This window comes from Vidua chalybeata, chromosome 7 (genome assembly GCF_026979565.1).
Source record: "Vidua chalybeata isolate OUT-0048 chromosome 7, bVidCha1 merged haplotype, whole genome shotgun sequence".
Taxonomy (NCBI): domain Eukaryota; kingdom Metazoa; phylum Chordata; class Aves; order Passeriformes; family Viduidae; genus Vidua; species Vidua chalybeata.
This window is the reverse complement of record NC_071536.1, coordinates 23,082,109-23,095,797: the sequence shown is the minus strand read 5'-3', so window position 1 is coordinate 23,095,797 and position 13,689 is coordinate 23,082,109. Positions and strand designations below refer to the sequence as shown.

The 13,689-nt window shown below is 58.1% G+C and overlaps 2 protein-coding genes across 3 annotated transcripts; one reads left to right on the top strand and one right to left on the bottom strand.

Annotated features, from left to right (window-relative positions):
• The first annotated feature begins 62 nt into the window (after positions 1 to 62).
• On the top strand, positions 63 to 2,709 carry INHA (inhibin subunit alpha). The gene is made up of 2 exons (XM_053947242.1): positions 63 to 535; positions 1,417 to 2,709. Exons 1-2 carry the CDS (start codon positions 169 to 171, stop codon positions 2,148 to 2,150), a joined length of 1,101 nt encoding a protein of 366 aa, XP_053803217.1. The 5' UTR covers positions 63 to 168; the 3' UTR covers positions 2,151 to 2,709.
• A 497-nt stretch (positions 2,710 to 3,206) lies between these two features.
• On the bottom strand, positions 3,207 to 8,701 carry LOC128790470 (gap junction gamma-1 protein-like). 2 transcript variants are annotated; one of them, XM_053947235.1, is made up of 3 exons: positions 7,928 to 8,701; positions 4,373 to 5,568; positions 3,207 to 4,240 (listed from the first exon to the last, which is right to left on the bottom strand). In XM_053947235.1, the coding sequence occupies exons 2-3, from the start codon at positions 5,541 to 5,543 to the stop codon at positions 4,233 to 4,235; spliced, it is 1,179 nt and encodes a 392-aa protein (XP_053803210.1). In that variant the 5' UTR covers positions 5,544 to 5,568; positions 7,928 to 8,701; the 3' UTR covers positions 3,207 to 4,232. The 2 variants fall into 2 exon arrangements, with proteins under 2 accessions (XP_053803210.1, XP_053803211.1); XM_053947236.1 differs by lacking the exon at positions 7,928 to 8,701 and adding an exon at positions 7,794 to 7,857.
• Positions 8,702 to 13,689: the final 4,988 nt, after the last annotated feature.

Genomic DNA, 13,689 nt, shown 5'->3' with positions numbered 1-13,689 from the left:
CACCGCTCCCGGCAGCAGCCCCCCCCCACACCCCCTTGCCCGGGCGCCGGCCCCCCCCAGACCACACTGTCCTTGCAGTCCTCGCATTCCAGACGTCTCAGCGCTTTCACAGCTCAGAGATAATATTCACGGCGAGCAGACGTTTGCGTCAGTGTCAGCTAGATCTCAATGCCACCCTGCCCCGGGGGGAGCGCAGTGGGCAGACGAGCTGGGCAGACAGGCAGAAGCCCGCGGCAGAGCCCCCCAAGCCACCACCCTGCTGTGTGCCCCACGGTCATGCTGCTGCTCCTGCACCTGCTGCCTGCCATGCTGCCCACCGCTGCCCTGGCCAGCTGCACCGGGGCGGGTGCTGACCGGCAGCTCATCCTGGCCAAGGTGCGGGCTCGGGTGCTGGAACATCTGAGTCCCCCCCTTCTCCAGGAGGAGCCACAGATGGAAGCAAGGAGGGTACACCGGAGAGACGTCCTTGAAAACACTGAAGTGGAGCCAGAGGAGCTGGAGGACACCTCCCAGGTGATCTTATTCCCTGCCACAGGTGAGAACATCCTGATGAAAGGGTGAAGCAGGGTGGGGGGTTGGAGCAATGCAGATGCCAAAGGACGGAGAGGCTGATGTGGTGCTCTGTGAGAGAAGGGGAAGAAAGTATGGGACATGGGCATGAGTGAGATTTGGTGGAGAGCCAGGAGATGGAAAGGTATGGCAGGCAGGGACAGGCAGAACAGTTCAGGTCAGACAGCAGAGGGACAGGCAGCACAAGAGGGTGCTGAGAGGCTGGGAAACAGCTGGCCAGGCAGGATGCGGAGACATGGGGAGGGCTAAGGAGCAGGGTGGAATAGGGTGGGATGCTAGGGAATAGGGCAGGATACTGGAAGGTGGGTTGGGATACTAAGGGACAGGGCAGGATGCTGAAGCATGGGGCAGGATGACCAGCTATAACAGCGGGAGATGGGGCAGAATGCTGGGGGATGGGATAGGATGTACATGCTGGGGGAAAGGGAGCAGGATGACCAGCTATGGGACAGGACTGGGAGATGGGCCAGGATGCTGGGGAGATGGTCAGGATACAGAGGGTGGGAGAAGGGGACAGGATTGCCAGCTATGGGGCTGACTGCTGGGGGACAGGGCATGATGTGGACTCTGGGGGAAAGAGGCAAGACAAGCAGCTGTGGGGGAGGATACTGGGGGACAGGGGTGACAGTAATGGACCAGCCTAGAGCATGGCAGAGATCAGCTGTGGGGCACAGCACAAAAGGTGCTGCACAGCACCAGCTCCTCTGCACCCTGCCACAGCCTATGCCAGCAGCCAGGAGCCCTGCCATTATTCCGGGGACCTCTGCAACATCCCACTTGCCATTTGGCATTGGGGATTCTCCCCAGGTTTGGGCGCACACCCTGATCATCTTTCCCCCCCCACAGATGTTCCTTGTGAGCCCACACAGCCAGACAAGCTGCTGGAGGAAGAAGGAATTTTCACCTACCTCTTCCAGCCCTCGGCACACACCCTGAGCCGTGTGGTGACTTCTGCCCAGCTCTGGTTTTACACGGGCCCCTCGGCTGCCCCCAACCACTCCATCCCTGACGTGCTGACCCTGTCCCCTCAGGGCCGGGTGCCGGTGACAGCCATGGCAGAGCGGACACCTGAGCACTGGACAGTGTTTCACTTGGCCCCAGTGCTGCTGCCCCAGCTCTGGCAGCCGCTCTTTGTGCTCCTGGTGCGCTGCCCTGGCTGCCCCTGCCTGGCTGAGGGGGACAAGATGCCCTTCCTGGTGGCCACCACCCGGGCCAAGAGCAGTGAGAGGGCTCGTCGCTCTGCCATGCCCTGGTCCCCAGCCGCCCTGAGCCTGCTGCAGCGTCCATCTGAGGAGCTAGCTGCCCACACCAACTGTCGCCGGGCTTCCCTCAACATCTCCTTCGAGGAGCTGGGCTGGGACAAGTGGATCGTGCATCCCAGCAGCTTTGTTTTCCACTACTGCCATGGGAGCTGCGCTGCAGGCCACGGGCTGAGCCACCGGCTGGGTGTGCAGCTCTGCTGCGCTGCCCTGCCCGGCACCATGCGCTCCCTGCGTGTCCGCACCACCTCCGACGGCGGGTACTCCTTCAAGTACGAGACGGTGCCCAACATCCTGGCCCAGGACTGCACCTGTGTCTAAGGCATCCTGCAGCCCAGCCCCGGACCGTGATCCCACCCAGGAGGAGTTGCTTTCCCAGTGGAACCCTGGCCGCTGGGATGGGGGAGTTTGTCTGTACCACCCTCCCCTGCACAAGCCAGATTTTTGGGCTAGCCCTGGTACCATCACACTGCCAGACTAGCCCTAGGGCTAGTCCCAGCTCAGAGCAAAGCAGGGCATGGTGGGGCACGGATAGACACAACCTACGGCAAAGGCATCACTGCCCTACTAAAGCCAGGCTGCTGTCTGCAACCAGATTAGCCCTCATCTCTCCCCACTTGCTTCCCTCCTGCAGTTCTGCACCCCCACAAAGATTGGTGTCTTCCTCCTGCTGCACAGTTCAACAGCTTCCCCTGTGCTTCAGGCAGGGCCAGGCTGCTGCAGCAGGATCAGGATGTGCCTGGGTGAGCCCATGCCAGGACCTCACACGGGTGGCAGGGCTGGCAGCACACATGGCACCACAAGTGAGCCCTCTCCCAGCAGCATAGCTTGTTGGAAAGCTTAATGGGATGAGTGAAATAAACTTGTTCCCTTTACTAAAGCAGCCTGGAAACGCCTGCTTCTATCTAGATGAAGAAATTAGGGGATGGGCAAATACTGTTAAGAGGCATCCAGCTCTGATTTGGAGTATGCTGGAGTGTGCTGGCCAAAATGGGCATGGTGTGGCTGGGTTTGATCCTGCCCCAGGCAGGGGTGTGCAGAGCAGAGCAACATCCCTTCTGCTCTGGGCAACAGGTTGTGCAGCAACGGGGGCAGCAGAGGGCTGGGGAGACATGGGGATGGTGGGAGGATGGGGAGGCAGAGGAAAGCCCCTCACCTGGCCCCTTGACAGTGACAGGGCCAAATAGGAATGTGGCCAGTGCAATCTCTCTCCCGGCAGGATGATGACGGCTGCCCCGGCCACAGCCGCCTCCTCACGGCAGGAACAACTGAGTCACCCCGGGTAGCAGGGAGGTCCCAAGGCACGCACGGCAGCGCCAGCGCAGACGCACAGAATTCCCTTCCCACCCCTTCCTCCCGAATGAGCAGATGCAGCAGTTCAGTACAAAACGTCTTCAGCCTTTACTAATATAGATATTAAAAAAAACCAGAAAAACAGAGTGACAATCATTTCCGAGTAAAAAACAATGCTACAAAAGTCCCCATGTGACCCAGGCTGAGATGATGAGGAATGCTCCACTGGCTCCAGGCCGAGCCCAGCTCGGGGCATCACGTCCCCACACTGTGAGGCCAGGGTCTGGCTCTGTGCAGGGGGGTCCCAGCCCTGCAGCCAGAGTGGGAGGAGACAAGTTTTGGTCCAAGGGCGGCCTGCCAGGACAGGGCGGAGGCAGTGGGAAGACAGCCCCCGACCTCTGCACAGACATTTCCAAGCAGGCCAGCCCTGCAACTCACAGCCCCATGCCAGGATGCTGCGCAGCACCGCCCCCCCACCCCCCCACCCCCGGCCACAAAGTCATTTTGTGGCAGTGCAATGCCACCAGGACCCCTCCCACCCCCTCCAAGAGTAATGCCAGCCCAGCACTCTGTCCCACAGCTTGGCCTGGCCAGCCAGACCCCCAGCCTGCTCCCCTAAGTCACCCACAACTCAGGGGGCAGTACCAAAATCACCAGCACATGCAGAGCACCAGCCGGTGCTGCTGTGGGTGGAACACATGCAGAGCACCAGCCAGTGCTGCTGTGGGTGGTAGAGGGCATGGGGGGCACAGGGAGGTGTGAGGACAACATGCTGGGGAAAATGGGTGTGAGAGGAGGAAAAGTGGGTGAAACAGGAGATGGGGGGTACAGGCCCAGAGTGGAGATTGGGATGGAGTATAAAAATGCCAGGGTGCACATGTTGATGAGTTTATAAAAACGTACAAAAATAAGATATTCCCTTTCTGAAAATTAAGTAGGAATGAAACCCATGGCCCCCGACCCCTCTGCTGCCCACCGGGACAGGGCTGCCCAGACTGCCCTGCTGGGCAGGCGTGTGGCATCCTTTGCCCTGTGCTCCTGGCAGGATGCCGATCCCACGGTGGCAGTGGCAGCCACTCCAGCAGACACCACTGTCGTTCCTGGCGACACTCACAGCCCTGTGGGGAGCAAAAAACAGGTTAGCTTTTCCCCACCCCAGGGGGAATGGCATCCTCTCTCCAGGGGAGCCTCGGGGCAGCCCCCTATGCCTCCACCCCAGTGGGCAGGATCCATCCCCCTTCCCGGCTCACCCGTGGTCCTGTCACAGGCAGTGGTCCCCTTCTCATGGGCGAGGTTGAGGCGGTTCTGCTCGGCGGCGATGCCGTTGGCCTCGGGACTGCTGCTGCGGGCAGGACTGGGGGGCCGTGGCGGGGGCTGGAGGTGGAAGGCCACCTCCAGGTGCTCCTGGGCCAGACGCAGATGCTCACGCAGCCGGTCCAGCTTGTGCACCGGGGGAGCTGCAGCCAGGGCAAAGCGCCCCTGGGCCAGGCTCTCCCGGTAGTCCAGCTTGCTGTTGGTCAGTGGGGCTTGTGGCAGCTCCTTCTTCAGGGAGTGGTAGGTGGGGGGGGCGCTGGGGGCTTTCTTGGGGTATTGTGGTGCAGGACTGTCGCCAGTTGGGAGCGGGGAGCCATCGGCCTGGCTCAGGGCATCACGGATGCGCCCCACACCAAGATGCAAGAGCTCGCAGAGGTTGAGGAAGAGGCAGAGCCCGCTGACTGCATACATGATGAGGAGGAAGATGGTCTTCTCAGTGGGGCGGGAGACAAAGCAGTCGACAGTGTGTGGGCAGGGGCTGCGGCTGCAGACATAGGAGGGGCTCACCTCAAAGCGGTACAGCAGGTACTGCCCAAAGAGGAAAACCATCTCCAGCACTGAGCGGCACAGCAAGTGTAGGACATAGGCACGCATCAGCCCGTCCTGCTTGATACGGCGCCGGCCATCATGCTTCTCTCCACCCTCTGGGCTCTTCTCCTTCTCCACCTCGATCTCCTCAAAGATCATGGGGTCTTCTTCATTGTCATCTTCTGCCTCCTCATAGTCTCGCCCGGCTCCCCGGCGCACCACTGGCATGCGTGCCCGCCGGGCTGACGGTGGCCGGCGCCGTGAGGACTCAGGCATGCGAGCGATGCGGTGCATGGCAAAGCCCAGGTAGAGCACCGACGGCGTCGCCACCATGATGATCTGGAAGATCCAGAAGCGGACGTGGGACAGGGGCGCAAAGGCGTCGTAGCAGACGTTCTCACAGCCCGGCTGCTGCGTGTTGCAGACAAACTTGCTCTGCTCGTCGTAGTAGATGGACTCTCCCCCCACGGCCGTCAGCACGATGCGGAAGACAATGAGGACGGTCAGCCAGATCTTGCCCACGAAGGTTGAGTGGTTGTTGATCTCCTCCAGGAGCCGCGTCAGGAAACTCCAGCTCATCCTGACCAAGCAGTTGACTCAAATCCTGTAAGGAAGGGGCAGGCAAAGAGGCACTGAGCAAATCTGCATGCACCTCACCAGGACCCTGAAATCTGCCAGCTGCTAGCCCAGCTCTGTCCCGCTTCCTCTTCCAGCACCAGTGTCCATTCCCTTACCCACAGATCCATAAACACAGCCCTGCTCAGGAAGCTGCCTCCCCAAAACTTTATTCCCTGCTCAGCACCGCCTCCCTGTGCTCCTGTCTGCATCCTGCTCCCACCCTGCCGCCAGCCAGGTGGGTGGAGGCAATGGGGAAAGGTTGGGACATCCTGGTTGCCTGCAGGGACACATCTAGGGGAAAAGTGAGCACAGTCACAACCAGAGCAAACATGCCAGTGTAGGGCAGCACCAGCTGGGGACTGTGAGGGGACAGGCAGGAGCAGAACCACTTCCTTCTCCCCTAGTGACAAAGCACCCATTTATCATGTGGCACTGGACAGGTCCCTAACCAGTGTCACACCCCGTGAAAGCACTCACACCCTCCCACGAGGGTCTACAGGCTACTGGAGGAAGGCAACACATGGCAGCTCCACTGGCCCACTGCAGCTGCCTGCCCTGAGCCCTGGCTGAGGGGGGCAGGTCTCTGGAGCAGGATCCCCCACCATACGCTAATCAGCCAGGTTCCCTTCACTCCACAGAGCTCACCTCTGAGGGCCAGCAGAGATGCAGCATCACTCTCCCACCAAACCTCAGTGCTGTGCCCTCTCTCCTGCAGGACCCCAGCCCCCAAAGGCTGCAGTGGCCAGTGCTCACAGCACCCTGCAGTTCCAAGGCAAGGGCTGGTGGGGGGAATGGAACAGGGGACAGGACAGTGATAGCAAGGGGCAGTGTGGGGTAGCCAAGGAATTGCACAAAACCCTGGCAAAATAGCTGACACTAGAGATTGGGGAGGAAATTACAAGGACCATGTCACATTTCCCGGTCAAAGAAGACACAAGAAACCCACACCACCCACTGCCACCCCTGGTTTCAGCAGCTTATGCATGAGATGATGCAAGCCAGGGCAGCAGGTGGCAGGGATGGCCCAGGGTGAGCAGAGGGTATGTGTCTACACAGAACCCCCAGAAGCCCCTGCCAGCCCCATCCCATCACCTCTGGCCAGGGCATGTCCCTGCAGATGATGATTGATGCTGCACTGATTCCACTATTGTCCAGAACAAGAGGATCTTTTACACTAAGCTCAAACAGCCTCCCAACCAACCTCACCTAAGCAGAAGAGTCCCTCCAGCACAAGCATCTATGCTGGGGACATGCTCTTGCTGCAGGAGGTGGCACAGGCTGGCACCAGGGACTCAAATTCAGCCCATCAGAGCCACCATCCTCCTGTGGTCATATGCCCTGCAAGGTTTCACTGCTGCCCTGTCTCCCAGGTTTGAGCCCCTCTCCCCCACCACCTCCCTGGAAGGTGGATGCTTTGTGTCTGCCTTTACCCTAGTCATAGCAGCACACCAGCCTGACACCAGGGTGAAGAACAAGGTGAGAGGATGAGGCTGAAGGACAGTTCGAGGAACTAAAACCCAAGCTATGTTAAACCATGACAGGTACCAAGCCCAAGGAAAGCAAAAACATAGGGTGGCATTGCTGTGACAGCTATGGAAGTGTGGCATGGGAATGGCTGGCAATGTGGGATGGCAGCAATAGTGGGCATAGCCAGGGCAGAGCTACCTGCAGCCTGTCCCCTACCCAGGGCAGGTATCCAGAGGCCAGTTTTCAAAGCACAACCATCCAGGGCCTCCCGGCCACGCTGGGAGTCAGGACTAGCACCATATACCTTGGCTGGGCCTTACACCTACCCCTCAGTCCTACCGACCCCAGTCCCTCCTCAGGGGGCTCCCAGTCCCCTCTGCCCTGCCTGCCCTGTCTGAGAGCCCCAGTTTCCCCTGCCCTGGGGCACAGCAGGAGGCATCCCACCCTGGGGCTCACCGGCCCTGCCCATCCGGGGACGCTGTGCCACTGACGGTCCCCTACCACCCTGGGGACCCAGCCCTCAACCCCAGCCTTCTCAGGGTCCCCGGTCCCACCGACTCGAGCGCCCCGAGGGCCTCCAGCCCAGCTGCCTCGGCCTGTCCGAGACCCCCAGCCCGCGATCCCACCCGCCCGCGGCCCCAGCCCACGCCTGGGGCTCCCGCCGCCCGAGGTACCGTTCCCTGCCCACTTGCCTCGCCCTGCCCCACCGCCCGCTTGGTCCCGGAGCACCCCGGCCCCACTCACGGCACACCGGGACGAGCGGCTCCCGCCGGCAGGGCGGACAAAGCGGTGGGGCGGCGCGCCGCCGCCTCCCGCCGAACAAAGGGGCCCGGGGCCGCCCCGCCCCGCCCCGCTCCCGCCCGCCCGCCGGTGCGTACCGACCGCCCCGCTCCGCATCTCCGCCCCGCGTGTTCCGCTCCGCGAGCCCCGCTCCACACCAGGCAGCGCCCACGCGGCGCGGAGCAGCGGCCCCGGCCCGCCCCGCTCCGGCACGTTCTGCGCCCGTCGGGCGGTGCCGCCCTCGGTCCTCCCCGCCCGCGGCGTGGGAGGCCGCGCGGGCCTACGGGCAGGGGCCGGCGCCGGCCAAAACTCTCACAAGAGGCGATTCCCGCCCCAGCAGCTCCGTCCAGCCCCCGCTGTCCGGCTGTGTCCCTCTCCCCGCGCCCCGCGCAGCCGTTGGCTCCCTGGAGGCCGCTAGTCCGGGCGAGGCGGAGGCTCCCTGTCCGCTGTAGGGGGTCGCTCCGAACCGCGGGTGCGGCTCAGCCCGCGGGGTGTTCAGGGGTGAGTCCGGCCGCAGCACTAGAGGAGGGAGCCCCCTGCTCCGGCCTGAGAGTCTTCTGCACAATAACCTCCTGTTCCCTTATAGCGTTCTTCCCCACCCAGTGGAGAGCGAGGATGGAAGAAAGGAGAGATCCTGTGGCACAGAGGATCTGTGGTGGGAACACAGAACAAGACGTGCCTGTGTGGTGGTAATGTGCTTCAAGCCTTTTGAAGCCCGTGCTGCTTCTAGTGTCCCAAGCCAAGTTCCTGCAGCAGCACCGGGCTGAGCATGCAGCACCTCGAGATGTGCCCTTAGAGTCCCCTACTGCACCGCCAAGGCCAGCACAATGGCAGCAGCAGCTTTGAGTCACCACCCTGGAGCCATGCCCTGTTCTTTCACCAAAGGACCCTAGCTACTCAATTTCTGCACTGCTAAAATTGGGTCTATGGGAATTTTGTTGGGGCTGAGTCTCCACACTGGGCCAACCACACGCTTGACGTCCTGGGCCCCGTTGAGTGGGGATGAGGAGAGATACTGAGCAGTCTTGCACAACCCAAATAGTCATGGTGAAGCTGGTGTCTGCGTAAGCTCATGGAGCACTGCTTCTCCTTACTGAAACACGTGCTTCTTCTGCTGAAGGGTTTCTATGAACTGGCACTCTGGTGCAGCACTGGGGCTGGCTGCGGGAGCGCTAAGGCCAGGACACTGGGGCAAGGAGAGCTATGGGGACTGTGGCCATCGCATCCAGTGTGGGGTTTTGGTTATTCTGCAGCTGCCCTGCTGCTTCCCTAAATCAGCAATGGCGCTATGGCATTGCATCAGCACCCACAAAGCCTGGACGCAGGCTTAGTGCTCTTAAATGTAAGGGCAACTGGAACCCCCCAGAGCAGTGTTCTGTACCCTGACAGAGATGCAGGTGTGTGCACAACAGGCTGGGGAAAAGGGCCCTGCTTTGGGCTCTTGCTCACTCCTTCCTTCTCCCCAGCTCATGGATGGGTCAGTCCCAAGTGACACATTAAGTTCTATGGAGGGAGAGCTGCAGCAAATGGAGGGGAATTGGACCAGGACATGAAGAAATAGTTTCTATTGAATCCCATTCTCATGCATGCAACTGTGGCATTAACATTTTTGTAAGGGAAAAGTGCGTTCCAGATTCAGCACAGGCACTCTGGTCACAATCTCCATCCCAGGCCAGGAGAAACAGTAAGAGGTGGATGCCAGGAGACAGCAAGCCGAGCATGGAAACTCAAGCTTTTGGAAGAATGTAGGGAAGCTTTCAGCTCCAGAAATGAAACCCAGAGCTGCAGGGAAGTGGCACCTGCAGTGCAGTGTGGAGAGGTGGGAACAGGGCAGTGGGCTGCCAGCATGAGGACAGCATTCCAGCATGCTGGGGAGGTCAAGCAGCACATGTTCAACCTCCTGCTCTTGCCTGGCAGTTAAAGTGACTTGTGGCTTTCCCCACAGTAACCACTTGTTTTCAAGTGTTTCCAGCCTGGAAAGCTTGCCTCCAGCCTGGCTTCAAGCAGTTTGAAGTCCAGGCAGCCAAGCAGTTTGCCAGGGGTAAGGGACCTATGTGACCCTTTGACTCTGGTGCTCAGCACATTAAGAACAAGGCGCTATTTCACCAGCCTCACGTTAAAATGGGGAGTGTGACCGCTGAGGCACTGCAAAATGAGGCCCTTTTGACCAGAATGAAGGTGCTTGTTGTGTTGGGGTCAGGCACCACTGCTGCAGCATTTCTGCACAGCACAGCTCAGCCCATGTCCAGGCTGCAGGGCAGGGATGGCCTTGGAAGGCCAGGCCTGGGGCTGATGTCACACAGCCATGGACAGGCATTACTGTGCTTGTCAGCATCCAAACACTGGCGTCAGAGCCCTCCAGCTTCCCCTGTGACGTTGCCCTGGGTGTTCCTGGACTCTACCCTTTTCTTAAGCTTGCAAAATCCAAATGCCTGCAGAGGCATCATTCATTCAGCTTGGGGCAGAGGGAAAACCCACATCATCCGGGAAAGGAAGACAGTGGGCAAAGGGTGTTGCCCACCCTCATCCCTTTCCACATCAGCTGAGGCTGACAGAGCATAGTGGGCAGGAAGGATGTATAGACCAGCAGTCTTGTGGGGTCTGGCTCAAAGACCAGCTTTGCAGAGGAAACAGAGGCACTGTCACCAACCGCAAAAGCCAGGATCAGCCCCAAACCACTGAGTCTGTGGGGCACAGCCATGGAAGGGTAGCTGCACAGCCCAGCAAGAGCAAGGGGAGGTGGCAAAAGAGGAGATAGTGGCTGAGGGGGAGTGTAAGCAGAGGGATAAGAAGAACATCCACTTCTGGGACAAGTGCTGCAGCTCAGGAAGGACATTGGAAAGAGCTTGTGCAAGCACTCCTTCCTCCCTGTTCAGGCACAGTGCTGCAAGAGAGGCACCCTCTGACACACCAGTGCCAGCCCCTGCCTTGGCCACCAGACACAGGGTGCAGGGAGGGTACAGGACCCAGTCTGGCTCTTGATAGCAGCCTCAGTTTCTGCTCTGATCAATACAGCAGGATGGGCTGGGTCCTGCTATGACTGCCTCTGCTTCTGGGGACAGTGGCAGTAAGGCAGATGGTGGGGCTGGGCACCCTGGGTGTGCTTGCTGCAGGGTGACATGGACAATGCCTGGCTGGTGCTTGGCAGCGGGGTGAGGAAGCCAGCTCCACCCTATCCAAGCAGGGCTGAGCAGGCAGAACTGGAGGTAGGCAGCATGCATCCCTGGCAGTGAACATGTTCTTCCCAGATTAAACAATTTGTCTGGCACTGGGACAGAGAGCAGAAAACTCTATTAGGGACTGTTTGTCCTGATACAGGACAGCTCCATAACTAGCTTAATACCCTTCCTCTGATAACGGGCAGAGGCACACTCCATTGCAGCATCACAAAGGGCAATGACCATGCCCTCCATCAGAGGCTGAGCAAAGGCTGAGATGGCTTTAAAGTAGTTTCCTTCCCTTCTATCCCTCCACTTGATCATGCAGCACAGTGGGGGCAGTGGGGGCACAGCCCCTGCTCACCTCTCTCACGCTACGGTGTCCTTCACAGTTCCTGGGTGCTGATTTCTGCCAGCACCACACACAGCACTCGAGCCCAGCTTGTGTTGGCTGCTCTTCCCCTGCCTGCCAAACTGGAGGGCAGCCCACAGAGAAGGGCTTTACACAGGCCATGGATACTGCTCTGTGTGCTGGGTAAGGATCACTGGTACCTTGGAGGGATAAAGCTGGCCAGACAGGTCCATGACCCATGAGGAACATGTGCCCTTTGCTGCTACATCTCATGTCCCCTGGAGATGAGGCCAGCAGGGATGTTCTGCTAGAAGTAAATGACCAGTCACTCCAGTCACCAGGCTTCGCTAGTCCGACATAGTGCAAGGGTGCTGACAATTAACCCACAAGCTATGTATGCTCAAGGCAGTACTGCTTTAGAGAGCAGAGAGATCCAGCAGGAAGCACTGAAATAGCCAAACCCACGACTGAAGGCATTATTTTCATTGATAACAGCAGAGTATAGCAGGGCTGGTAGCTTCAGGCTCATGGCAATGGCCTGCCTGAGCCCACAGCTGCCTGCAGGCTGTCTCTAGAGCCCTATGGCCACCCCAGCCTGGGAATCCTTTCAGCTACATACACCTTGAGAAGAGACTGCTACAAGCAAGCACAGGCAGGGAAACAGAGGTTCACAGCAGCCTTGCTCTGTGCTAGCAGCTGAGTGCTGGAGCCCAGTGCACCCAGAAAAGGAGAAGAAGAAGGAACAAAATCCAGATTGCTTAAGAGCACAGCTGGGAGATGGCATAATCAAAACTGAGACAGGCAGAAGATATCTGTAGCGGTTCAAGATATATTCCACCTTTCTGCACACCCCAGCTGTCCTAACACCCCAGTTCCCACACAGCCATCAGTGGGATGCCTGTAGTGCTGGATGGTGGAGTGTGTCAGGGGAGCCCTTGCACACACCCAGCTGATGCAAGGAGATCGGTTAATGTAATCACTGCAGGAGGTGCAGGAGGCCCTACAGCAAAGCATTTGTGATCATGGAGTAACCATAAAGGGGTTCATCTGTAATAACCAGGAGAAAAGGCTAAGTGAAAACAAAGCAAGTGTTTCATGAGGCAGGAGACAGGTTGCAGCAGTACATGTGAGCTTTCCCGTCAGTGCAGCAGCCAAAGGAATGCAGAAAAGCAGGGTTCTGTTAATGGGAACAAGAGGCTGGTGTTGAGCTGGGAGCACAAACCACCACAGCCATGGCAAAGAAGAGAAGCAAATGAGTAGTCACCTCTGAAATAAAAAGCAGGAAGAGCTTAAGAAGAGCTGTGGACAGGCACACAACCAAAATCTTTGGTTCTGGCAGTCCACACTTTGTCAGGCCCCTCAACACATACCCAGATACTGGAGCAGCAAAGGTGTAGTAGCTTGGCTAGGATCAGAAAAGCAAGTTCCAGGGATGAGTTTTCTCAGGGAATCAGCTTGAGCAGAAGAGACATCAAGGAGCTGGTCCAGTAACTCCAAATTTGACTCTTGCCCTTTGTGAAAAATGCAACTATAGAAGGTGAAGGCAGAACTTACACAAGCTCCTTAAATGGCAAGATGAAGACATAAAACCCTGCTGGTGTTTACTGGCTCAGCTCTCTGAAAGTCCTTCCCCCAGACAAAGCTGGGGACTGAAATCACTCCCACTTAAGGTCTGAGATCCCCAAAGGAACAGAGAGCAGCAGCCATATGCTGATTGAGGAAGAGGGGGGAAAATGGGATGAATTGTGACATCTGCCTCCAGACAGTGCAGATCTTATCAAGTCTGTAGAAGGCTATATAAAAATGTCGGCCACTGTGGGCCTTCAGCAACTCAACTGCCTCTGGAAGGGACAGAAGAATGCCCAATAGTACAGTGACGCCAAGAAAGAGTGGCCTTCACACCCAGGATGGAAACTGAATTTCCTGCTCTCCTAAGGCTATAAGGATGGCATAGATGGGTTTGAGCAGGAAGGGAAACTTTATTGCATCTTTTCAGGGAAGAAGAAGGATGCAGTGGGGCCAAGTCCCTGCTGTTTTCTCGACAACAGAAACTGAAGCCACTGACACCAATTTTGGGCACGTGGAAAGTTTAAATGTCATAGAGACTACTGTGAATAGCTGCCATATTCAATATCCAAAGAAAACAGGCAACAGGTCACTGAATGTCAAATGTACATCTTTATAAAAATCAAGATCACATTGACATAAAATAGAGGTTTGTCACTAAAGATTGAACAGTCAGAAAACTTGCCCTGAAGCTGCAGACTGAACATTCATAGGAAAACAGAGATGCTGTTCTGGGAAAAGCTACCATCAGTAAAGGTCCCTACTTAGGGTATCAGATCCCACC

Excerpts from the sequence above, each read along its gene's own strand:
- INHA (XM_053947242.1), top strand. The coding sequence starts at position 169 with ATGCCACCCTGCCCCGGGGGGAGCGCAGTGGGCAGACGAGCTGGGCAG. Across the intron at positions 536-1,416 it reads GATCTTATTCCCTGCCACAG|ATGTTCCTTGTGAGCCCACA; the intron begins GTGAGAACATCC and ends CCCCCCCCACAG.
- LOC128790470 (XM_053947235.1), bottom strand. The coding sequence starts at position 5,543 with ATGAGCTGGAGTTTCCTGACGCGGCTCCTGGAGGAGATCAACAACCAC.